This window comes from Gallinula chloropus (genome assembly GCF_964237585.1).
Source record: "Gallinula chloropus genome assembly, chromosome: 1".
NCBI classification, from domain to species: Eukaryota; Metazoa; Chordata; class Aves; order Gruiformes; family Rallidae; genus Gallinula; species Gallinula chloropus.
In genome coordinates this window covers 50,941,999-50,966,479 of record NC_140085.1, presented here as the reverse complement: position 1 = coordinate 50,966,479, position 24,481 = coordinate 50,941,999, and the positions used below count along the sequence as shown (strand labels likewise).

The 24,481-nt window shown below is 37.0% G+C and overlaps 1 protein-coding gene across 1 annotated transcript in view; it reads left to right on the top strand.

Moving 5' to 3' along the window:
• CPNE8 (copine 8) overlaps positions 1-20,862 on the top strand; it is a gene marked incomplete at its 5' end in the record, with an annotated part of 104,295 nt that extends 83,433 nt beyond the window's left edge. The window contains 7 exons of the mRNA XM_084279247.1: positions 2,881-2,927; positions 3,708-3,889; positions 5,726-5,853; positions 9,372-9,474; positions 12,858-12,915; positions 14,129-14,202; positions 20,002-20,862. Of these exons, the coding sequence (XP_084135373.1) occupies positions 2,881-2,927; positions 3,708-3,889; positions 5,726-5,853; positions 9,372-9,474; positions 12,858-12,915; positions 14,129-14,202; positions 20,002-20,190 (781 nt within the window). The 3' untranslated portion in view covers positions 20,191-20,862. The remainder of the gene's footprint in view (positions 1-2,880; positions 2,928-3,707; positions 3,890-5,725; positions 5,854-9,371; positions 9,475-12,857; positions 12,916-14,128; positions 14,203-20,001) is intronic.
• Positions 20,863-24,481: the final 3,619 nt, after the last annotated feature.

The following is a 24,481-nucleotide window of genomic DNA, read 5'->3' as shown; positions in this document are numbered from 1 at the left end:
GAGTAATAAGACTATATGAGAGAAAGATCTTGTAGAGCCTTTATCAAAAATACCTTCTTTATGTTGATACAGCATTTGGCCAAGCAAGCATCTCTAAAGGAAATTATAAAGTAACTGTCACTGGGGACTTAAATGCCATGGAGAGAATACAACCTCTTGGTAGAGTCAGTTACTCCATTCCTCTTGGTCATGTCAGTTACTTCATTAGCTCCATTGTAGAGTGGTAGAAAACTGTAGAACCATAATACGCATGTTCTGCCTGGACAAAAATCAGAGTCCAGTTTGCAGTGGTTTGTAAAGAGGAGAGGGAGTGTTTGAGTTTACCGAGTGGGTTTCTGTTGTCTGGAGCAGTCATAGAACCGCTGCTTTGCGTAATACTCCAGAAAGTGATGCTCAGTCAGTATCTATAGTCATATGAAAATTTGCTTTCTTCATTTTTACATTACATGTAGTTTTCATATTTTTTCTTTTCTTTTTTTTAGCTATTTTTCTTCTTAGTCTTATTTTACTGTCCTTTCTTGTTTTTCTGCCTTGAATTCAGAATCCACAGTACTCTATTTCTTCTTACCGATTGGATCCAGGAAGTGAGTTTACAAATAAATTTTGTTGTTCTTAAGCAGAAGGAAAGCTCTTTGAGGTTGTCCTTTTTCTCAGTGACACATTCTTGACACGCTGAGGATTTCTGTGCTTGATGTACCTGACATACAGTGCTTCAAGGAGCCTTCTTTTCCTCTTCAAACATTGCACCACACTAAAGCCCTTAAAATTTAAGTACAGGGAAATTATAGTCCCAAAGTAGTTTTCCTTAGTAGTGCCAATAAGGACTCTAAGCATAAATCCAGAAATGGTATTGTATTTGACTTTTTTTGTTGTTGTCTTTTCCTAACTTGCCATGATTTAACTCCAACTGGTAACTGAACGCCAGACAGCTATTTGCTCACCACTCTGCCCCACCAAGGGGATGGAGAGGAGAATGGAAGAAAAACTCATAGATTGTTATGAAGACAGGTTAATAGGATAACAAAGGAATGTAATAAGAAGAAAAACGAGGAGGAGAAGAAGAAATTATGCAATTGCTTATCACATCCAGAAAAAACCCAACCAGAGGCCCAGGCTGTTTCTGAGCAGTGATCGCAGCTAGCATTCCCAGTTGTGTCTGGAGCATGACATTCTGTGGTAGGAAATATCCCTTTGACCAGCCTGAAACAGCTGTCCTGGCTGTGCTCTCCCAGCTTCTTGTGCACCTGGTGGGGTGTGGGAAGCTGAAAAGTCCTTCATCTAGTGTAGACACTACAACTACCTAACACAAACAAAAAGCATCAGGGTGTTACCAACATTAGTCTCATACTAAATCCAAAACATAGCTCTATACCTGCTACTAGAGAGAAAATGAACTCTACCTCAGCTAAAGCCAGGACACCAGTTCTTACCTGAGGAAGAGACTTTTTGCCCTCTATAGTGATGGTGGTTGAAAGCTAGTCAACATGCAATTCTAAGAGTCTTTATTCTTACAACTAACTGACAGTGCAGAAATGAAACTGCATAAAGCAGAATGCAGATGTACTGGCAGTAAACTTTTCTGATAAAGCTTAGGTCTCTAAACTCTTCAGATTGCAGCAGCTTTCACTGCTTGTTGGGTTTTTTTAAGTCTATATTGAGGCCACAGCATTTTTAGACATATTGAAGGCTGATCATCTTCCCAGGACTACTCTGAATACTGTGGGCACTGGTAGGTTTCTCCTACTTTTTAGAGACAGAGAATCTATCCATAACCTGGCTTAGTTTGTGTTAGTCTTGAGCAGTGTTGATATAATGATTCCTTGTGAATTCTCATTTCATAAAAAGCTGGATACTAAAAGGAAGTATTTTCTCTTGGCACATGAGGTTTTTTTCAGCAGTAAAAGCACCGCTGCGAGGCCAGGTGTCAAATTGCTGATGTTTAATCTAAATGCGCATGAGTTAAATCAGTTCAGTAACTTTCCCAGAGCTTTAATCTTTCCTAATTTGGTCATTAAGTTCATAGTTGCACACACGGAGAGGCAGAAATTTGAAGGAAGATGTAAAAGACTCAATCTGAGCAAAAAGTCAATTTTCAAATTTATACAAACTCTTTTTCCTGATTGAGTCTTACTTGCAAAGAGATTATCTCCAGAATGACACTATTTTGTCCTGAAGGAAGTTGTGGACCAGAACTACGTTTAATTGGATTGTCACTCTGTAAAAGTCTATTCATAATTAATTTTTTCTGACAATGACTCTACGCTAACAATTGATCCATGCACAGTAATGGCTTTCTTTAGCTACTGCTACTGCTAATACAGATCTTTATATTCCTGCTTCCAGATCGTACTATTGTCTTCCAAAAATTACCTAAATATGCTCACTCAAACTATTGAATGTGTTCTCATGAATGAAAATGACTGCCAAAACCTACAAAATCCTGTCCAAAGATTTTATACATAGCATGATTTCAGATGTGGTCTGAACAAAGATATGTTTTTAGTGTGAAGAAAAGGAGCAGATTAGTAAAACCCTGCTTCCCTTGTCAAAGTCTTCCATGACTAGGCCTAAAACATGTGCAAGGAAAATTCAGTATTATTATTGAACATGAATTAATAATTTTATAGATCTTAATAACGTTATTAATGATTCAGCATTTTTCATAAACAGTGAAAAAGGAAGTGTGGAGCTCAGTAACTGTTCCCAGTGTCGTAATAAAATACTGTCTGGAACCTTATAGAAGAATATTTTCAGTGTTTATTCCCTGTATTAGAAAGTCATTGTCCTACAGTTTGTCCACAAATAACGTTATCGTGTCTTGTTTATTTTTCCACACAACAGTAAAATTATTAATAAGATTTCTATTTGCTTTTTCTGCAGAACCCAAATCAATTTCACAGTGGCTATTGATTTCACAGCCTCAAATGGTAAGAACAAAAGTAAACTTCTTGTGTGTATGTATGTGCTGGGTTCAGGTTTAAGTGTGCACATGTGTCTGTATGCATCTATATTAGTATTCTGCTTAACTTCATTGTATTATTGATTATCTGTGTGGCTGGCACCACCTGGAATCAGGATTCCATTTTGCTGAGCAACAGGCTAGAGGCCAATTCCTGTCCAGGAAAGCAAGGCAAACAGAACAGATAAAAATTGAAAAAGCTGCTTATAAAATTGAACAAGTAGGAGCAGTTTGCAAATATTTGTGTACTTTTCGGGTTATCTTTTGTGTGTGCATTATTGCTGGGAAAAAACTGGCTAACATAGAAGGCGCCAGTGAGAGGGAGAAAAGAAGTGAATTTCAGGTGGAGTGAGACTGAAGTGGGGTGAAACATAGATAAGGTTTGATCCTCCTCCAAAGCTGCTTTGAGAATGCCATTGACCTTTTGTAAATTTAATCTTAAAAGCCTGTATCATATAAAATGACAGAAATTTGCAAGTCTGTTCAGTTTCTTGCTGCCCATTCAGAGCTGAAAATGTTTACAGCTACTACTGTTTGCCTATTACATTGTATGCAGAACATTGCATTTTTACTTGATGTAACCACAAGAGTGTGTGTGTGTGTATATATATCTCAATATAAGATCCAAGATAATCTTCTTTCCATTGCTTTTTCTTTTCAATTTCTGCTTTTCTAGACTTCTATCATTTTTAAAAGAGAAATTTTTGAAGTGATTCAGTTTTAAATTGTCTGAACCTTCCTTTAACAGGTAACCCTTCACAGCCTACTTCACTACACTACATGAATCCCTATCAGCTGAATGCTTATGGCATGGCACTGAAAGCAGTAGGTGAAATCATTCAGGACTACGATAGTGATAAAATGTTCCCAGCTCTAGGCTTCGGAGCTAGGCTTCCTCCAGATGGAAGAGTATCACATGAATTTGCACTGGTAAGTAGATAAATATTTATATATCGTTTTAATTTCTTTACTATGACAAAATTTGGGGAGTTTAGATTGCAGTCTAAAGTAAAGAATGCACTAGTTTTTCTGTCTAAAAGACTGTTTCAAAATTTTACATCACAGCAAAGTTACTGACAGAAATCCTGAGTGAAGAAGTCCCTGTAGGGGAAAAATAGTAATAGAGAAAAGTAATCATCTTTAACCTCAGCTCTAGCAGCACGAGAAACAGGTGCTTGAAAGACATCAGATTGAAGCTAATTTATCAGAAGCAGCAAGTTGAATCATGATCCAAGATAATATTTCATTATTATCGTTCTCTCTCGCTTTCTGGGGTCTCTCTATCTTTTACAGGCTGTTAGTTTAAAAACATAGTGGTAACTAAGTGGACTATAAACTGAGGTGATAAGAACAGATGTGAGATTGATCCATGTGCCAATTCAACTGCACACCTAAAATCTAACAGGATTATCCAGACAGACTGATGTGTTATAACTGATGCTTGTGATCAGTGTGGATGTTTATCTGCTTGCTTATTTTGAGGGTTTTTTCCTCTGGGAGTAGGATAAAGTTGTCAGAATTACAGCAAGTGTAGGTATATCAATCAGGTGAGTTTTAATTAGATGGCAACAAAGACATGGCAGAAGACTGCTGGTTGTAGGTGTGTGTTTCTTTTATCTCCCTGTGCTAGAAAACAATGCCATGTATCTTATCTCAGGGGAGGGTTTTCCACATGGGTAGTAATTTAAAGCAGGTGCACTTCCAGATATTAATTTGAATCACAGACTTTATTTGGACTTTAACGTAGAAAGTTTGCTTATATTGATACATATAAACTTAAGCCTATTAAAACAACAGACTTATTCCTGGGTACTTTGAGTTTTAAAAGTTGTTTCTAACAATAATTCAGTTTTTTCGTAAGGCATTATGGTGCTTTTACAGCACCATATATGAACATATATAGTTGTCTCCCACTTAATCCTGAGCAGTGTCTTCAGTACTGTCTGTTAATGTTCTAGATCAATTCCATGAAAAATCTCCTCTGCTCTTCTAGATTGTCAGGGAGGTATGCTTTACCTCAGAATGATGTACTGGCACATTAAGTCAATGAGGCGTTGGTACATGAAGGACAGTAAGGTGATTTGGAAGGGTTTGAAGCCCTACACAGATTATTCACCTGGCCTGACATAAGTCACTAACCTGGGATTTATCTTACATGTTTGTATTGTCATCTATAAAGAGGTATCCTCGTTACAGAGTTATTAGGGGCACAGGTAGTACAATGCCTACCCAAAGAATTTCCAGTCCATGCCATTTCAGTGGGTTGCCACAGAATAAGTTCCTTTCTTCATCTGTTCATGCCAGGTTGACAATCAGTTTTCAATGCAGAACAGTGTACCAAAACAATGAACATCAGATCTGGCTACCGATTCTGGTTTTTCACATTTTAGAAAGAAGAAATGATTGAGCCAGAACTGTGCTCCTAAAACGTGACTCCAGTTTTACATTTGCTCTCTAATTAATCCCTTAAATCCACACAGGGAAATTCCTGTTGTATGTAATAAAGACTTGAATTCCACTTAAGATGGTAGTTGCGCCTAGGAACCGGTTCCAGTGAGTTATTCAGATTGCATGTAACATGAGCTACTAGAACCCCCTTCTCTAGGCATGGCACTTACATTCAGCATTTGTAGTAAACTTTCTGAATATATCCTGGGATGCTTAGGTCTTTGCCATTTAACAATGTATACTGCATAGTGCTTACTATCCTACAGCATTTTTGTTTCATAAATACTTCTTGTGATTTTCATCACTTATTTTAATTAGAATGGAAACCCTCAAAATCCATACTGCCATGGAATTGATGGTGTAATGGAGGCATATTACAGGAGTCTAAAATCTGTACAGCTTTATGGACCAACAAACTTTGCCCCTGTAATTAATCACGTAGCCAGGTAAGCATCACAACAGGTACTTCGCAGAAACTTGTTGGTACAATTATCACATATAAAAGGATAACAGATACATGATGCTAGACATAGAAAAAGGCATTTACGGTTGTTTTGTTTATTCAGTGCAACTTGATTGTACCTTTGAGTAGGTTTGAAGACCATGTGCTAGCATTATCCAGAATTTCTTTGCTGAGTGAAAATAAATACAAGTGATCTAATTGATGCAACCCATGTTAAAATGTTAGGAGAAATCATAAACAAAATTTTTGTAAGATCGCTCTGTCATGTTCCATTTTTGTCCTTTGGAGCACAGAATTTTTGCTTCACAGAAAAGGCATCAGTCTATTAAAAAAACCCCACCTATAAAATGCAATTTTTTTTTATGTAGATGTAGTTTCTCAAATTTCAAAAAGTCCAAAACATCAACAAAATTTTCCAGGTAACTGTGGCTACAGTTCCCAGCTGGTAGTGTTACTCTTAAGGCAATAGTACAGCAACCACCGTAGGGTAGCCACAGTGCTGTGTTATGCAACATCTAGTCTAACTTCTCAAAGTAAAACACTTCTATTTTTTCTGTAGAGGTTTCTTAAGAAGGATGATGTTGCCTAATTTTGGCAGAAAAGGTCTTGACTTACATGCATTGGTATAAGGAAAGTAATGTAGCTCAGATAACTTAGTTCACTACCTGAACAGATTTTATTTATAGTTACAGATAAATAACTGATGTTTCTAAAATAAAGCAGTAGGGGTGTATAAATTGCTGTACTGTTAATGTTTTACTTGTGAGCTTGCAAAACAGTTAATTGCTGTCACAAGAAATACTTATTTACTATCTGTCCTTAGTGTTGGTAGTTCTGCAGCCCAATGACAAATAATTTGCGAATTCTGTGATGCAGGTAATTTTCTGTGCACCCCAGCATGGCTAGATAGCTGATTTTAGTTATTTACTGTGAGGATTATTTGTTCCATCTTGGAATCATACCATTCAAATTCCATTGCTTGTCTTCAGCAACTAGCTGTCTTTATTTAATCTTTCCTGTTGCAGGGTCTCTCCAGTAGCATCTTCCAGACTGTGAGGAAATATGTCAATCCTTACAACAGCTTAATTCCACATATGTGGCTTTCAGTATCTTCATTGACTATGTTGACTGGAAGTCTAAACCATTGACTTTTCTGGTTCTTTCTTCTTTAGAACTATCATAGCAGCTGATCTCCTGATTCAGAATTTAACAGTTAAACTCAGGCCTCCTGTTCACTGCAAAAAATTCATCATCTAGTACCATGAAAACATTGGCGTAAATTGAGTTGCTTTTCTCACCAGTTGTTTCTCAGAAATATTTGTCAACTTCTGCAGAATTACAGAAGCCTGCCACCAGCATTTGTAGTTCTTCCACTGAACTTTTGTCTGAATATCAAGTTGTTGCAAACTTTGGGTACTCCTTCTAGTAGCAAGTCGCAGTGGAAAAGTTAAGTAACTTCATGAGGAGTTTTACAGCATGATCATCCTTAATACAATTCATGTACCAGTCCAGTTCTCATTAACATTGTCTTCCTTGTTTCAAGGAAACTGGTCCAGTTTCTTGCCTATTCTGTTGACTCTCATACACATGATAGTAGAAAGTACAATCTAGCTTGCATTTAGTCTTTGAACCTACCTCCAGTCTCAAAAAAATTTCTTCTTCCCACATCCCTCCTACTTAAAAATATGCCTCTGATGGAATCTCTGGAAACTATATTACTATCCTGTTCTGATCTCAGAATTCTTCAGAAGCTCTTTAAGCAGATGAGTTTATTAACTCCCTGTTTAGGTTAAGGATATCTAAACTACACAAGATTCTATCTAGTGTCCTTTATCATCTGCTTCCTCCCATTCCACCCCCCCCCAAGATCTTTCTTGCAAAAGGCTTCAGAATATTTTATTCTGTGGAAAACATGAAATAACTAAATTTCTATTCCATTTCTTTAGTATGGACAGTACTGAGTGCTCAGAAAATACAATTAATTTTTGTTTTACTCTCTCATTATCCCTTTTCAGTGCATTCATCAATGCAAAGATTATAAGCATTGTGGAAAAATGAGGTAAAAGAAGTCTCCACATGCTAGGGAAAATGTATTCCACAATAGGTCTTGTTACCTAAATATGTAACCCTGTTCCTACTGCCAGCATGCATATAGATGATGTTCAACAGGTTCATTGTCTGTGCGGCTTCTCTTCTGCTCCTATATTCTGGGGAGGGAGAGGGAGGAGTGTGATAGCTTCATGTGAGTTGTAGATTCTACTTCACACATATTCCTCCAAACTCTTGGAAATGTTGTGTTTACAGCATCTTATTTTTTGGCAGTACTCACTTGCAATGTGCTGTGTAACATCAGAGTTAGAATTTTCTGAGCACGTGCAGTCATTGTGAGCACCATGAGGACATACCCTGTTCAGTGATGCAGGCCTCCCATGTTCAGTGACTAATGACATAGTGAGTCCTTTGACAATCATATTCTATTCTAGGGCATATATTCCACAGTGTTCATATGGAGACTAATCTAATTTTTTCTGTCCTGCTCTCCATACTGCTCATTGCTACTTTTATTTCATATTTGACTCCTTAACAGCACCAAGAGCCTTCATGAAAGTAGGAACTATATTGGCTGCTGACAGGTGAAGCAGGGAGTAGCCTTCTCCGTGCAGAGAAAAGCTCTTTACTAACCATAGAGGACAAACCTTTGGAGATGAATTCTTAGTTTCTGATATGCAATCCATAGAGTTCAGTGGGGCTCCTGCTGTCTCACTATCGTTCAGGGCTTTCCAAATCTTTAAAACCTGCTCTTTTTCAAAGAGCAGTTGCTTCTCAGGTCCATCAGCTGAAGCAGGACTGGAATGACACTGGGTATGTTTTGTCTTGTATTCGTGTACAGCACAGGGAGAAGCTCTAGTCTTGAAAGCACATCTGTGCGTGGTGCAAAGAGATTAATATCTAAGCCAAGGTTGTGGGGTGCATGTTCAGCCATTTTACAAATAAATGGGAACTATAAATCTGCTAGCGTGGTCAACAGTAAGTAACCTGGTTTTGTAAGCCTAAAAAAATAATTAAATATTTGTGCAATGTGATTATTCCTAATAAAATTTATTTATGCTATAAAACCAGCCATTCAGTAGTAATATATTCCCTTCATACCATGTTCCTCAGAGGTTATAACTATTAAATAACTTAGACTTTCTAATGACTCATGATTCTATAAAGGGCATTCCATCCACACTCCTCTTGGTAGTGAAACAGTTCTCATTTTTCACTTATTCAACACACACATATTATCAATATCACTATTGTATTAGTAACGCTTTTCTAATGTTCTCATTTGAAAGTAGAATCTCCATATTAATTATGAATGTCTTTACTTTTGAAATCCACTGCATCATTTTTTGTTGTTTTTTAGTAGGCAATTTTAAAAAAAACAGCTGCTTTTCATATTGGTTCCTTTGCATAAAGGGGTTTTTAGTATTATAACCTTGTTTTTTCTTCCCTTAGATATGCTGCTTCAGTAAAAGATGGCTCCCAGTATTTTGTTCTTCTCATTATTACAGATGGAGTTATTTCTGATATGGCTCAGACAAAAGAATCCATAGTGAATGTAAGTTTTGCTGAAAGTGTTAAAATTTAAAAGAATTATGCTTTTAGAAATTACTCTTTAGTCAAGAAACAACATCCGTTAATATTTCAGGCAATAAATTTGTTCCTTAAATTAACTTGTTTTTTCCAAACAGCACAAGTTTATTATGCATAAAGACAAAAAGAAACCAAAAGTTGGAACTCAGCTTAATTAGGCAGTGTTCTGTGGGAAATGCTACTCTTCTCTCTAACACTCTATGTTCATATGATTTTCCTCAGCTGATTCTTGCCGCCTCCTTTCTCATGCACATCCCACCATGGAGTTTTTCATAGTCAACTGCTCTTTATCTTTCTAGCAATTGCAGACAGCTTTGGTTATCCCCCCCCCCCCGCCTTTTTAAAAACTGCCTCAAACTTTCTCATCCCAAATGGCAATCCAGTCATCTGATTAACTTCTAGAGAGTTCCCTGAAGCTTAAAAAATTTTTAATTATTTCTCAGTTTCTGCATCACTTTTGACATTTTTCTCTTTAGAACTGTTATGCTTGTAAATAATTCTATTATGAACAGGTTCCATTTATCTTTTGCCCCTGGGAAATGTCAGGTGACAGTACATAGAACCAGCTTCCAAACAGGGTTTTAAAAGATCTATGCTGATAGTTTTGAACACACCATGGTGGATCTAGTTACTAGTGAAGTAGTGGGCAAAAAGCCTACGTGAAAATACTTTAACGTTACGTCAAAATGAGTAGTGTAGAATTAAGTGGCATGTTTTTGAAGGCCCACTGCCTCCTGCAGAGGTTCACTAGCTCCTGTCTTTCACTGGAGAGGAAGATGCCCTCAAGTTCTAGCCAGCAGCATGTAGGCAGAGCCCATGTGTCAGTAAGGATTCTGACAGCCCACCTGTTAAGTTTTTACACCCAAAATTACAACTGTGTTTGAAGTGACCCATTTACTTCCTTTCATCTTCTAGCTTCCAATATTAAAATAGAATAAACTGAGTCTCACTTTTGAAGGAGATAAACTTCTAGGTTGGAAGTTCATCCTCTATTTTAGCCTAGAAGTTTGGAACAGAGCTTCTTTTAGGTGACAGAAAGGCTCCATGGAGAAGAAAAAGCAGCTCTTGATTTAACTCACCACTCAATTAGAAGTCTGTAAGACACCAGCAAGTCCAGCTGGCTGATGTTTGGTAAGATTAAGTAATTTGCCACTGAGACCTACAGAAAAACCTTGTTTCCAATAATAGTTCATTTCTAGGAATAATAGCTGTTAGTCTACACCTGCCTGGAAATACAGCAGATGTGGTGTTAGCTTGGAATGAGTGGAAGCTTGTGAATATTTCTTGCCTTTTCTTTTTATGAAGATGCATTATTTTTTCTGTATACTTCTTGAAGTGTTATACCATGACAGAACTAATTAAATGCCATTCAATAGCAGTTTTTCCATCTTACCAGTATTCCAAACAATAAAAAGGGCAGTGATCTTCAATGCAGCTTGATATGTATAAAACCCTGGAAGAGTATATATCATTTTTTAACATTAATTGTGCTTTTAGGCATCTTTCTCATTACAGCATATATTTCAGGCACATTCTGTTTTACTGAACTGTTTAAAGGTTATGCTGTCATTCTGGAAATGCCAACACTGAAGTTTATATGCAAAAGTTTAACTCTCTGTCTTTATGCTGTCCTTGCCACTTATGGTTTTATATACATTGTACCACATAATACTGTGTGTGTGTGTCTGTGTGAGTACTCTATAGGATGTTTTCTTTACAGTTGAGCAATTAGATACTAAAAATCCTCAGAAAAAAAACAGACACTGTTATGTTCTAAGAAATGTCTTTATGTCTGGCAGATATTCTATACTCACTGTTATCAGCTTACATAGTGCACTGTAATTAGTTACATTTACATTGTATTTTGTGACCCTTAATCACAGAATCACAGAGTGGTTCAGGTTAGGAGGGACCTCTGGAGGTCATTTTGTCCAACTGCTTGAGCAGGGCCACCTAGAGATGTTTGTCCAAGACCATGGCCAGGCAGCTTGTACTGTTGTCTTTGGTAGCATATTAGTATTTAACTAACAAGGAATAGTTAAATCTTTTTACTCTGCTGTGAGAATTTAGCTGGAAAATTGAATATGTAGCAACACTTTCTGATGAATTTGCAGTCAATGTATAGTATAGTGCATAATATATAGTGCTGTAGAACATGAAATAGTAATTTATAGAATGGCATATTCTAATGGTTTTAAATAAACATGTTAACAGTCATTAACTATAAATCTGCTTAAAGAAAGTTGGCTTTATATGTAGTATTATGACAGATGAAGAATGGGAAATGATGATGTATCTAAAGCAAGAACATCTTTTCAATGAGGGTGAAAAGCACTTTTTATATTCCAAAATGAAAATATAACAGCATGTTCTAAAACAACTTGACTTCAGACTTCAGTGAAGCAGAGTTTAATTTGGCAGGAAGTGTACATGTATGATTTCTGGCCAGTGTATACTCCTGTTTGAAATTACTGTAGAAATTTCACAGTTCAGCAGAGTATCTCAATAAGGAACAGTTGTCAAACCTGACATTCGGTAGATGGTTGGGTTTTTTTAGTTGTTACACTGCTCAACAGAGGCAGCCTCAGATTATTTCTGTGAGCTAGCAGATATCTGGTGCTACTATCATGACAGGAGAACCCAATATTTGTGGATACTGTCTTCATAATTTTAAAGGCTTTACAGAGGGGGTTTTTTTCAAGGAAAGTCAGATACTGTCTTTGCCTTGCTTCATTGAATAAAAAAGATGAAGTAAAATTAAATAGCTTACTGTAAGCAGGTTGGATATCTTGTTTACTTTGTGGCATGGATGACTGACTTGAATAAAATTGAATTCATTGAAGAAATGTAAGATGCACACTCCTCAAATAGGTGATTTATTTTCCTGAGAAAAATTGGCATGAAATCGCTGTGAAAAATACTACCAGGTAGTTCCAAGCAGCTGTGTAATATTGAGAAAGAGCAGAGTGCATTTAAAAAAAAGTCAAACTTTCATTAAGTACATATTTGAAATCATTGTCAGCTTACAGAAGTTTCTAAGATAAATTTGTCATCTTAGTTGTTCTATCAGTTTTAATCCTAACGTAGTTCGTTGTATTTAATTGAGATTCAAAGGTTTTATATGGAGAAAATACGTTAAAATCATAACATGCCTTTCTGTCTTCATCCAAGATGTTTTGTACCACTTAGGCAGACGGTTTACACCACTCAACCTTTTAGATGGGGAGGAAGAAATGTTCTTTAAAACATAACTCCTGCATGGTTTTTATTCAGATTATCCTCAGAACTCACATGTTATTGGCAAAGGTTATGTAACATGTTAAACCTCTTTTTCTTTTTCTTTTGAAGGCGTCAAAGCTTCCAATGTCAATAATTATAGTGGGGGTAGGACCAGCAGAATTTGATGGTAAGTGTTCTAGTGTTATTCCTAAAATTTTTTGTATTTGTTTACATTTTAGCAATATGTGGCTTTTCAAACAAATATTGCTCTTTAAAAGAGCAAAATATGGAACAAGCAGTAAGCACTGTTGACATTTCCAGCTGGATTGATTGATAACTCAGTATGATTACAAGCTACCATGTGGAGCTGGGTAGCCCCTCAGGCTCTCTGTTCAAGTCACAGAACCATATGGGGGCTCAACATTTACAGAGCTCCAGAAGATGAGTGGAAAAAAACACCACAGCAAAGTAAGTATACTCAAATGCTGTTGAATTTCTTCAACACAGATATTTAGTGGCCTTGTGAAGTGTCAGTGGACTGGAAATATAAATGGTCTTACTGCAGTAATGAAATGCTGAGAAAAAATACGTTTGAGGAGGTGATCTGGGTTAGGCAGGGTTTCACAGGAGTGAGCCTTACTGTGTAGCAGCATTGGGAAGATATTACAGCAGGAGAAAAATTACCAGGAGTGTTTACATACTCTTTCATGTGATGTTCCAGAACACCATTCCTCTGTTGCAGTAACTGAGCTACTTCTGGGTTTTTTTTTGGCTAATTTACCAAATGTCATCATGTATGTCACTGCACTATGAAGCGTAGACATTCCTCAAAGCCCTGCATCCTTTCTTTTTAATTCTAGTACTTGTGGTTAAACAGAATGCTTTCTTTTGTACATGAAATGTACTTAGTACTGCTATAGATGTATAATGTAAATAGTCACTAATTACTGTACGTGTTAATTGTCATACAAGTATTCTAAGAATATGAAAATGAGAGGTAAAAACAGCACAAGAATAACACCTCTTTGTGTTGCATCCTGTTATCTTTATAAAAATAATTACTGACAATGAAGTCTTCTCCACCTGTGAAAGTATAAATACAGCATAACCAAAAGATACATACTTCCTAGCTTGAGAGCTGGAAAGATAAGGACAATATCATAGTCTGTTTTGTTCTGAAGATTACAATAAAGGCAAAAAGTATGTATTTTCAGTATGAAAAAGTGCAAAATAACTACAAAGCATGTTGGATTTTATGGTGCAAATGATCTTAAAAGAGTTACTTAACAATTGTTGGGTTTGTTATTCTAAAGTGTAACTTGACTAAGTAATCTCAGTAAGATTGTTTTTGTTGTGTTTCTAAGATCATAGATTAATTCATTTTGTTACTTTTTTTTAAGCTATGGAAGAACTGGATGGTGATGTAGTGAGGATTTCTTCAAGAGGAAAATTTGCAGAAAGAGACATTGTACAGGTGGGAGACAAAATTTCCTCTAATAGTTAGATTTTACTGATTCTGTCTGCTTTCAATTCTTGTTTCTATCTATAGTCCTGCCCTTCATTTTTACCTTAGCACTGACATACTTTATCTTGAGGTGTTCATAAGAAGTTCAAACTCTCTGTGATACCTATAGGCCTTTATATAACACATAGCAGTGGATTTGCATTCCTTAGGAAATGACCCCTAACTGGCAGCATAGGGATATGAAGTTTTATGGTTATACAGCCATGGAAGAAGAGTTGGTTGCCTCTGTACTGCAAACTCACTGTGATTCCATAAAGAAAATCTGCAAATTCTGTGGAAGTCAACAATACCTAGTCCTCTAACAGGTGTCTCCCAGTTCCTATGTTGTGTCTGCTACATGTAACCATGCAGATGTCTCATGCTTTAAGGAACCACAGATGATAGCTGGAACAGGTTGCCCAGAGAGGTGGTAGATGCTCCATCCCTACAAACATTCAAGGCCAGGTTGAGGAACCTGATCTAGTTGAAGATGCTCCTGCTCATTGCACAAGGGATGGACTGGATAAAAAAGTCCCATAAAAGTCCCTTGCAACCCAAAACACTCTATGATTCTGTAATCAGTGTTCATGTGTCTGAACCAGACCCCAAGTGTGCTGCTCTCCTCTGCATTCCGCAGACACCTTCATATCTCTGCTAAAGTCCTCTGGTTCTGTTCCTGCTCTCTACAGTTGTTCAGTCCTCCCTGGGGTTGTCATTCAAACCCAGGTAACCACTAGCAGTGTGGTATTACAAGTTTTGCACATACAGACCCACCCACCATAATCCCCCTTCCCTTGAAAGCTGCCGTTTTCTAGAACTACATCGAGTACTTCATCCGTGCTCCATGCACTCCTTTCCTCCTGATTACTTACCCCTTGGAGAAGCTTCATTTCATTATTTTCTTGATCAAATAAATGTAACTAGCTATGCATTTTTTATTTTCATGGGATACTAAAGGGGAATAAAACAGACGGACATTTGATGGCTCAGCACACTGACCCCTGCTTGCAAAAGTAGTAAACAAGTTGACATTTGAAAAGCAGAAAGCTACTGAAAAATTGAACCAACCTGATGACTGTAGTAAGAATGATCTATGTCTAAAACTGTCTCTTATGGAAGGTGTATTTTCCTCAAAGTGTCTGAATACGTGTATGAAATAGACTAGTGCAGTTGGAAGGGACCTACAGTGGTCATCTAGTCTAACTGCCTGACCGCTTCAGAGCTGACCAGAAGCTACAGCCTGTTATTAAGGGCATTATCCAAATGCCCCTTAAGCACTGACAGGCATCCTTAGGTTCAAACCTTACCTTCAATCTGCCATTTCTTTTTCTCCCTTTATTCCTCCTTTTGTTAAAATTCATTATCTTCACTTACTTTCTCTCTTATTTTATCTTATTTCTCTGCAAGCCAGGTTGGATTTTTATATTAATCTTGGTTAGTAGAATATTGAATAATGTAGCTATACAAATAGCTCATTATTGTAGGTCATAACGTTTTAATAATAATTAAGGTCATATTGCAGCTGATGAACTTTGGAATGTGTATATTTGTTTTCATTTATATGTGCAGGAACTGTAACTTCTTCTGGAGCCCAAACTAGTATCTCTGCAAAGCCCTGTGATATTTCAGATTTTTAAAAGCTAATCTCTGGTATGCATTGCACTTAAATTTAAATGCATTTAAATGTACACGATTAAATTATACATAATTTCCCCAAACAACAGCAGCTTCAAAAGCTGCTGGTTTTACATTCAAAGAGCACAAATGAATAGAGTTCCTCAAGCATTATAAACAAGATTTGTGAAAATGCTGTGCATCAGAAACACCCTAATTTCTGCTGAGAAATAAAAAATAATATGCAATGAATAGCTTTCTGTATTTCTCTAGAATTCATTGCATATCAGCAACGCAATAAAACTTTTATTTACTATTAACATATTTCAATCAGAACTTTGCCCCAAAAGCCATATTGAATTACCTGAAGGAAGTAGTATTTTGTGCTCTTTTTCCTCTCTAAATACTAGCAAATACATTATAGCATAGCTAAATAAATAAAAAGGATAATGTCAAACCCTTTAGGTTTCGTATGACCTTTATTTTGTAACTGGCAGGATAAAACTGACTTGCTTTAATAAAATTAACTACTCTCTGTATATATCTTTTTTTGTTTATTGGATTAGTTAAAATTAGCTAGTGAAATTAACTGTTGATTTTAACAGTCAGTATTGTGACATATTTAAATTAAATTAACAAAGGACAAGTTTGCCTCATAACAGAAAGTCACTGTATCTATTATATTTACTACTGACTGCAATTTATGTAAAGACATGATCTTCATCTTTCCCTCCTCGCTAGTATATGTACAAGCTGTCAGCACTCTTTATTATATGTGTACCACGTTTCCACCATTCATTTCATTTCTGCTCCTTTGTTCTCCTTTTTCTATGTAAGAAGTTTTAGGAAAACACTTATTTGTAGTAATATAACTATTGATTCTCTTGAAAATTTTGTATATTCACCATTTAAATTAAACTCTCAAACTATAAAAAAGTATTTTACATTCCATCAGGTTCCCTTTGTTTTTCTTTCCATCTTCCTTTCCTCTGCCAACCCTGCTGCTTTACATGTCAGCTCTAGGCCTTGCTGTCATTGACAGCTGTCCTTGTGTATCTCTACATACACTGTCCATAGTTCCTTCAGCTCCTCCAATACCCATATACTGTAAGGAGAGAGGAGGAGGCCATCTGTATTGTATAATTGCATTTCAGCAGTTACCCAGTGACATAACCTCCCTCCCTCTGCTGCAGAACCGTGGCCTGAGTTTTCATGTACGCAGACCGATGGGTAAGGTGATCCCTTGGGATGGGCCCCGTTTGTTTGTTAACTCAGACTACGTGTGCCCTTTACATAAGACTGACATTGCATTAGAAAATGAGCCACCTGAGATGGAAATGAGCACCAAGCTCATCCTTTCCCGGATGAATGTGTAAACCTGCAGGCGACAGAGATGCTTGCTCTGTTTTGTTTTGTTTTGTTGTCCTAATTTCATGCTTCTGGGAACAGTCAGATGTATTCCTACAGAAAAGTTGATGGAGTTTAAGAAGGAACAATTACTTGGAGCAGGGCAGTGCTGGGCTGGCTTCTGAAAACTGCCAGAGCTTTTTTCTGTGGAACGGAGGAGTCGGTACCAGTAAATGTCACAGTATGTGCTTGTCTCTTGTGCTGAAGAGTTACTGAATAAGCACAGAAATAGTTATGACAGTTAATTATGGAACTGCAGATACCTGGCTTCCTGGCTTAATACCCTAAAATCAGGTTCTTTTTTGCCTGTTGTTCCCCTGCCCATATGGTTTGGAGACAACACAATGAGGACAAAAGAGGATGCTCCTCTCTGGAATAAAGTCTACTCTCATTGAACAGTCTTCCTCACTACTCTCATGCCATGTTGTCTATGGCAACCTGTGCTAGCTGTCTGTGCTTGAACAACAAGGTTGGATTGATAGAAGTCAGTTCTAGCTTCAACAATCCAATGACTTGAGTCACCATGTTCTAAGAAACTGCAGAGCTACTGCTTTCTTCCTGGGAAATGCCCTAATCAGTTCTTGCTTATGCTTAATTTGGTGACAGGTTTCTATTGAATTCCACATAGTTCAAATATCTAGGCTTGAAGCCTTTTTTCTGTCTACTTGAGGTCCTTTTCAGGAGAGCTATACAAGAGCTCTGTCACTTGAATTTTAAACACATTTTAGTAGGAGATTGGTGTTTCATAAGTCCAGGGTAAGAAATGCTTTCCATAGTTCTTGAAAAATTATTTAAGTCAAAGTTCTTTATTGATGAAATGTGGTCTTTAGTTTTGTTTTTGTCTGTTGGTTTTGTTTTTCTTTTTCCCACAAGTTTTTGTGGGTTTTTTATTATTTGTTTAATAACTGTAGTTTAATATCTTGTGTTTATTTCTGTCTTATCTGGAAAACTCTCAGGATCTCAGAAATATAGTATAAGATAATCTCTCACTGTAGTTCAGAATTCTCCTAAATATTGAAAACTTCAATGTTTTTTAGAAAAATGGAATTTAATCTATACCCTTAGTTGCTGTACAGCCAAGAAAGCAGAATTTTTCTGGTTGGTATAATGGGCAAAAGAGTCTTCAAATCTTAAGAGTTCAGCCAAAAGATGGGACATCTCTGTGCCTGATTTCTCAATCAGTTCTAGTTTTATTCTAAATTAAATCTTCTGTTTTGTGAGGAGGTAAAAGGCCCCATTATGCATAGCGTAGCCCAGCACATCAGTGCCAGAAGTGGCTTTGGACATTGAATCCCAATTTTGAAAAGTCACTGAGCTGTTGACCTAAGATTGGCTCCAAAAATCTGAGGAAGAAGCAGAATTTCACATCGTCTTCCCCTTTGGTAGAACCTATTAACCTGCTTAACCCGCAGCATCTCTGCTATCTGGTGTGAATAAAAATCAAGGACCCTAGATGCATCACAGAATCACAAGGTTGGAAAAGATCTTTAAGATCATCAAGTCCAACCGTTCCTGTCCTATGCTAAACCACGTCCCTAAATAACTGATCTATCCTTTTTTTAAACCCATCCAGGGAAGGTGACTCAACCACCTCCCTGGGCAGCCTGTTCCAGGCCCTGACAACTCTTTCTGTGAAAAATCTGAACCTGCCCTGGCACAGCTTTGTGCCATTTCCCCATGTCCTGTCTCCTGTCACCTGGCTGAAGAGACCATTTCCCACCTCTCTAAAACCTCCCTTAAGGTAGTGCATGTGCTACTGGTATAGAAAACAGAAGCAAACATGTCCTTAATTGTTATGGCATCCAAGCCAGAGCCGAGTCTCTAATTTTTTAGGTGTTGACAGATCTGGGTAGCACATAACAAGTACTTTTTTTTTTTTTAATCCAATCCTTTTTGCTTTGGATTTTTATGGATTTGTTAGGAACGTGTAAAAAGTGTTATCATAGTATACCAGACTGGTTTGGGTTGGAATGGACCTCAAAAAACATCTCATTCCAACCCCGCTGCCATGGGCAGTGACACCCTCCACTAGACCAGGCTGCCCAAAGCCCCATCCAACCTGGCCTTGAACACTGCCAGGGAGGGGGCAGACACAGCTTCTCGGGGCAACCTGTACCAGAGCCTTACCACCCTCATAAAGAATTTCTCTAATCTTAACCTGCCCTCTTTCAGCTTGAAGCCATTACCCCTTGTTTTATCACTACAAACTCCCTGATGTTCAGGCGTGTCATAGTTCTACTAGATAGAATCACAGAATGATAGGGGTTGGAAGGGACCTCTGGAGATCTTCTAATCCAACCATGTAAAGTTTTCTTTTCTGTTTTTTTTTACTTTGGATGGCAAAAATTCTGTTCACAAACTGTCAAAGCGGAGGCAATCTGGTAGGAGAGCCCCACAAGCAGGGAACATAAGCTAAGAATAGCTTTCTGAGACAGAATTACCTTCTTAGATGAGAAGGTCAGAGCAAGAAACCAAATATTTCAGTGAAACACATAATTAGCAATGTGAGCTGGCTGTGGTTTGCGTGAAGAACTTCACCCAAGTGTGAAAGCATGACACTGTTACTATTAGAAAATGGATTCTTAAAAATTGAAATACAATGTCTATATATAAAATATGAAAGATGTATATGCATGTATAAAATGGGTGTACTCTAAGCCCCTAGGTAAAACTTCCTTATATTTATGTTCTAAGATACATTCTCTGGCCACGTAATGACCTGTTGCCAACATCTCGTTTGTTTTATAGTTTGTGCCATTCCGAGATTACATTGACAGAAGTGGAAACCACGTGTTAAGCATGGCAAGACTGGCTAAAGATGTTTTAGCTGAGATCCCAGAGCAGTTTCTTTCCTACATGAGAGTCAGAGGAATAAAGCCATCGCCTGCCCCACCACCCTATACGCCCCCGATTCACGTGTTGCAGACTCAGATATGACTGCTCCAAAGTGCTTAGCAGTTATCCCAAGTCAAGAGTCTTCTGGGGGCAGCAGTAGCTTCTGATAGCTTTTTGGAGCTAGACAAATTCTCTTCGCATACCAAAATTCTCCTATGGTTGCATCAGCAACTGGAAAGCTTTTAAATGCTAGGAGCAAAAATGCTGATGTTCTCTCTGAGTATTATTTTTTTTGACAAAAGAAACCCTACTTTTTGATGTATTTGTTGGAGGGGAAAGCACAAGTCAGGATTTCAACTCAGAAGATATTGTCCTCTCTGAATACTGTGTGTATATAAATGTATAGGAATGCTATTACTCTGTATCAATGTTTACATGTTACTATTTTTAAATTTCAGTACTTTTATAATTCTTCTTAAGAATAAAAGTTTGGAATATTGACTCACTTGTCTTCTAGCTTGCAATAGTTTGTCACAAGATAACAAGAGAAGCAATATCTCTTTGAATGTTTGTCCAGACAAATACAACTGAAAGCTGAGAAAAGGACACACACACACAGAGCCGTGTGTTCCGACACCTGAATTGCTTCAGTCAGTGCCCTCGGACACCCCTTCATCCTAGTTTGAGAATAAACCCCTAAAATGTGAATGTCATCATTGCATATGACTTATGACTAACTCCAAACTTTGAGGGGGAGGAGGTATGTGTATTTTTGCAGAGATTCTCCAATTTCTAAGTTTATCTAAGCTTAAGGGTTGGGTATTTTTTTTTAAGTTACTGAAGCGAATTAGAAGAGTTACTTGCTATAAGTAATTAAAGAAAATTACCTCAAATCAGAGCTATCAGATTATTATAGTTGACTCACTGAGCTCATTAAATCTTATCATGCATTCCTTAAAGCACTGGAAACTTTGCACCAGAAAAGTCTTTTGGAGCAATTACAGCAGATGTTTTATAATGGACCATTTTAAACTTAATTTAAAAATTTTAACTTTTTTTTGTTTGTTTGTTGGTGGTCTTTTTTTTTTTTTTTTGTCTAGATTGCCCATTCAAAGGGATGCTGGCTCTTAGTATTTGTCATTTGATCACATTGCCATTCAGGGTGCATGAATGATGATGTTAATTAACTGGTTTAAAAATTGCACAACCATGTTGCTTTGTGCACAATTTTGTGTACAGAACTACCCCAAAAACTTTCATTAGCTGCCTGTTCATATCTAATTATACAATGGGTTTGCATGTACAGTTTTTATCAAATACCTGGGTTTGTGAGTTTGTGTCAGATACATTTTCTTTAGAACTAATGGCCTTAAATTTCACAAAACTCTTGAAATGATTGTGAATTGCCTTCAAATACTGTTAAAACCGAATATTTTAATTTTTTGTGTCACAGTTGTAACTGTCTTGTAATGTAACTTTTTTCTTTGCATATGACCTGTTTACTACTTCTGTTTCTTACTACTTGTATGTTGTAATGTACAGTATAAAATTAAGGTGCGTTTTTTAAGCATGAGAAGTTTTTTGCTGGAAAGCATATCTTCAATATTAATGGCATATAACTATGTAAATGCAGAATCTTCCATTTTTAAATATATTTAACTTCCTTTAACTATCTCATGTGGGAAATTACTTTTTCCAGATAATTATTCTGTTAGTAAAAAAAAAAAAAAAAGAAAAAGGTTTTTTTTTGTAAAAATAAATCTCGTTTTATTTTTATTTCAAAACAGTTTTTACATAAATATGAACTTTAATTTTCTCACCAAAATAATATGTATTTCTTAGTGGATTGATGTTGCATGAATGAAATTTGATACCTGGCAACTACAAATTTTGATGAAAGTGCATCATAAAGAGTAAGTTTAAATGTACTGAATGGTGGTGGTGTTCTCCTTCCATCTTCTGCATTTCTTTTTCATGCTTACAGTGGTGGCAATTGAGAAATACCGTATTTCTGTTCCATTTGGTTAGGCAAATGTTGATGCTGACACGTGTATTGGTTCCCAGTGGCCAACGTATTTAACAGGTTTTCATTCGAACGCCAAAACTGCAAACTGGTTTTGTTTAATTAAGAGTAATTTATGTGCTCCCATTTAACTGGCACCTTTTATTAATCCAAAAACCAATCTCAGAACTAACTTAACCCATTTAACAAGTGAAGGAACTTTTAAAGATAGGTTTTACTGAATCATTATTTCTTCTATCCAGCCTGACTACCAGCCTATTCTATTCTGCACTGCTGGGTTTTTCTTCTGTTGTTGCTGGATTCTAAATCCAACATTTTTAATTGAAAGAAATAGCTGTGATCAGCAGAGTTAAGTATCCTACTACATAAAGGAGGGTTTTTTTCCAGACTTGGGACATTCCCTATAGGTATGACATACCAATTCTGTCATGTGTATGAGAATCGTTTTGTAGACTCAGATAGTAGCCTCGGTCATTCTGGTCTCACAGATAAGAGTCGATGGTCAGAACTTGAATTTCTGTAGTTTCATATGCAGCCATTGTTATTTTTGCCTTTAACCTCAAGAATAATGGAACACAAAACTCTTATTCCTTCCCAAGAAATGCCAGCTGCTCCAAAAACTTGGTAATATTCTATGACTGAAGAAGAGCACAGAGTATTTATGTTTAAGGAGGGCAAAACGTGATGTGTTAGGTGAGAAATTAGATGCCCTGAAAGGAAAACTGTTGGCCTTGATGAAAGCTCTCTTCCCTTGGTGTATCCATCTTCAAACATCTGGTTTTCTTCCTAATAGATGCAGAAAATGCTGTGGCAGGGCATGAACTGCATGAATGTTCCTAAGAAGGAAGGAAGGACACTGTCTCATGGAAAGCGTAATTTGGGAATGGCTATTCTAGGTTTGATTCTGACCAGTGAGGAATCTGTTCCCTAATCTGGAAGAAGAAACTGGTTTGATCTTAGTTACAAAATAGCATTTTGTAATTTTAGGGAAAGATGGCAACCTATACAATAGAATTGACGTGGACTTCAAATCAGCTTACTTCCATATGCAAAAAGGGGAGGTATCTGAAGGAGAGGAACAGAGTTCTGGATAGCAGGTATTATCTGGAAAGACACATTTTGAAAAGCTGGAAATTCTCACCTAATTAGGGACAGATTAAATTCACTCCAGAATACTTTATACAATGGCTTGAAACAATCGGAATGATAAATGATTATCGTCTTTGAGAACTAATAAAAGGACACATAATGACAAATTATGCCAGTGCAGTGGGAAAGCAGGGAGCATAGTAAGTGGCTATCATGACTGTATCACAAATTCTTTAAACCGAAAAATCAACAAGAATAGAAAGGGAGGATGTGTTGCTATGGATAGGCGTAAAAGATGGCACAGATTTGGGTGAAAACGGACAGAAAACAACTATAAATGATGGCCACTAAAGGCTAGTAGTACCCATACTAGAAAGGAAAGTAGAAGTTGAGTCCATTATTTAACAAAAGACTGAGCAAGCTGTCAATGTAGGGAAAACACAAATGCTTGCTTTTTCCTTCAGCTATCACAGAAGAGGGATAATAATTGAATTAAATAGTCGATTTTTAAAAAAATAAATAAAAATTTAGACCTAGGTTTACATCTACCTCTAACAATTTGTTAATAATTGAAACAATTTTCTTGAAAAGTATAATGAATATAATGAGCTTCAGGATAAAAGAGGGAAGGAAACAGCTGCTCTAACATGATGATTTGAAAGGAAAGCAGGAGATAACAGCCTTGTCTGAAGTGTTATGAAAGGCTGGTTTGACTGTTCAGAGAAAGGCTTAGCTGTCTTTCGTCATCATCAAGCCAGAAATACACAGCAATTGATGTTCCATAGGGACCTATCTTCCTTTTGGCATTATTATTCAGGCATTTTGGTTGATGGCACAATATATAAAAGTTGGTTATTAAATTAGCAGATTGTATCAACTGGACATAGTTTAATCACGTCCAAAGATGGGGTTAAAACTTGAAATTACTTTTATCCTTTAGAAAAGTACCTGAAAGAGGCACCGTTCCATCAGGTCAAACAGGTAAGAGTCACAGAAAACTTTGCAATCCTGCAGAATAGCATCAGAGGTTATTTTGTGATCCACTAGAGACATCCAGGGCAAGGTGTCTGAATAGAAGCTTTGAAATAGGCCATCTGAGATAATCCTTTTGTTGCTCTCAAAATAATGCCTCAGCTAGTCTTTCCAGGGCCAGTTTTGAGACTTCAAATGAGATGTCAGTCAACTGGAAAAAGTCACCTGTGAAGTTGTTGGAACAAGTTGGGCAAGTGATGAGGGAAGGATTCCGTGGGGTTGTCCTCCATGCCAGAGCGTGTCTCTAAG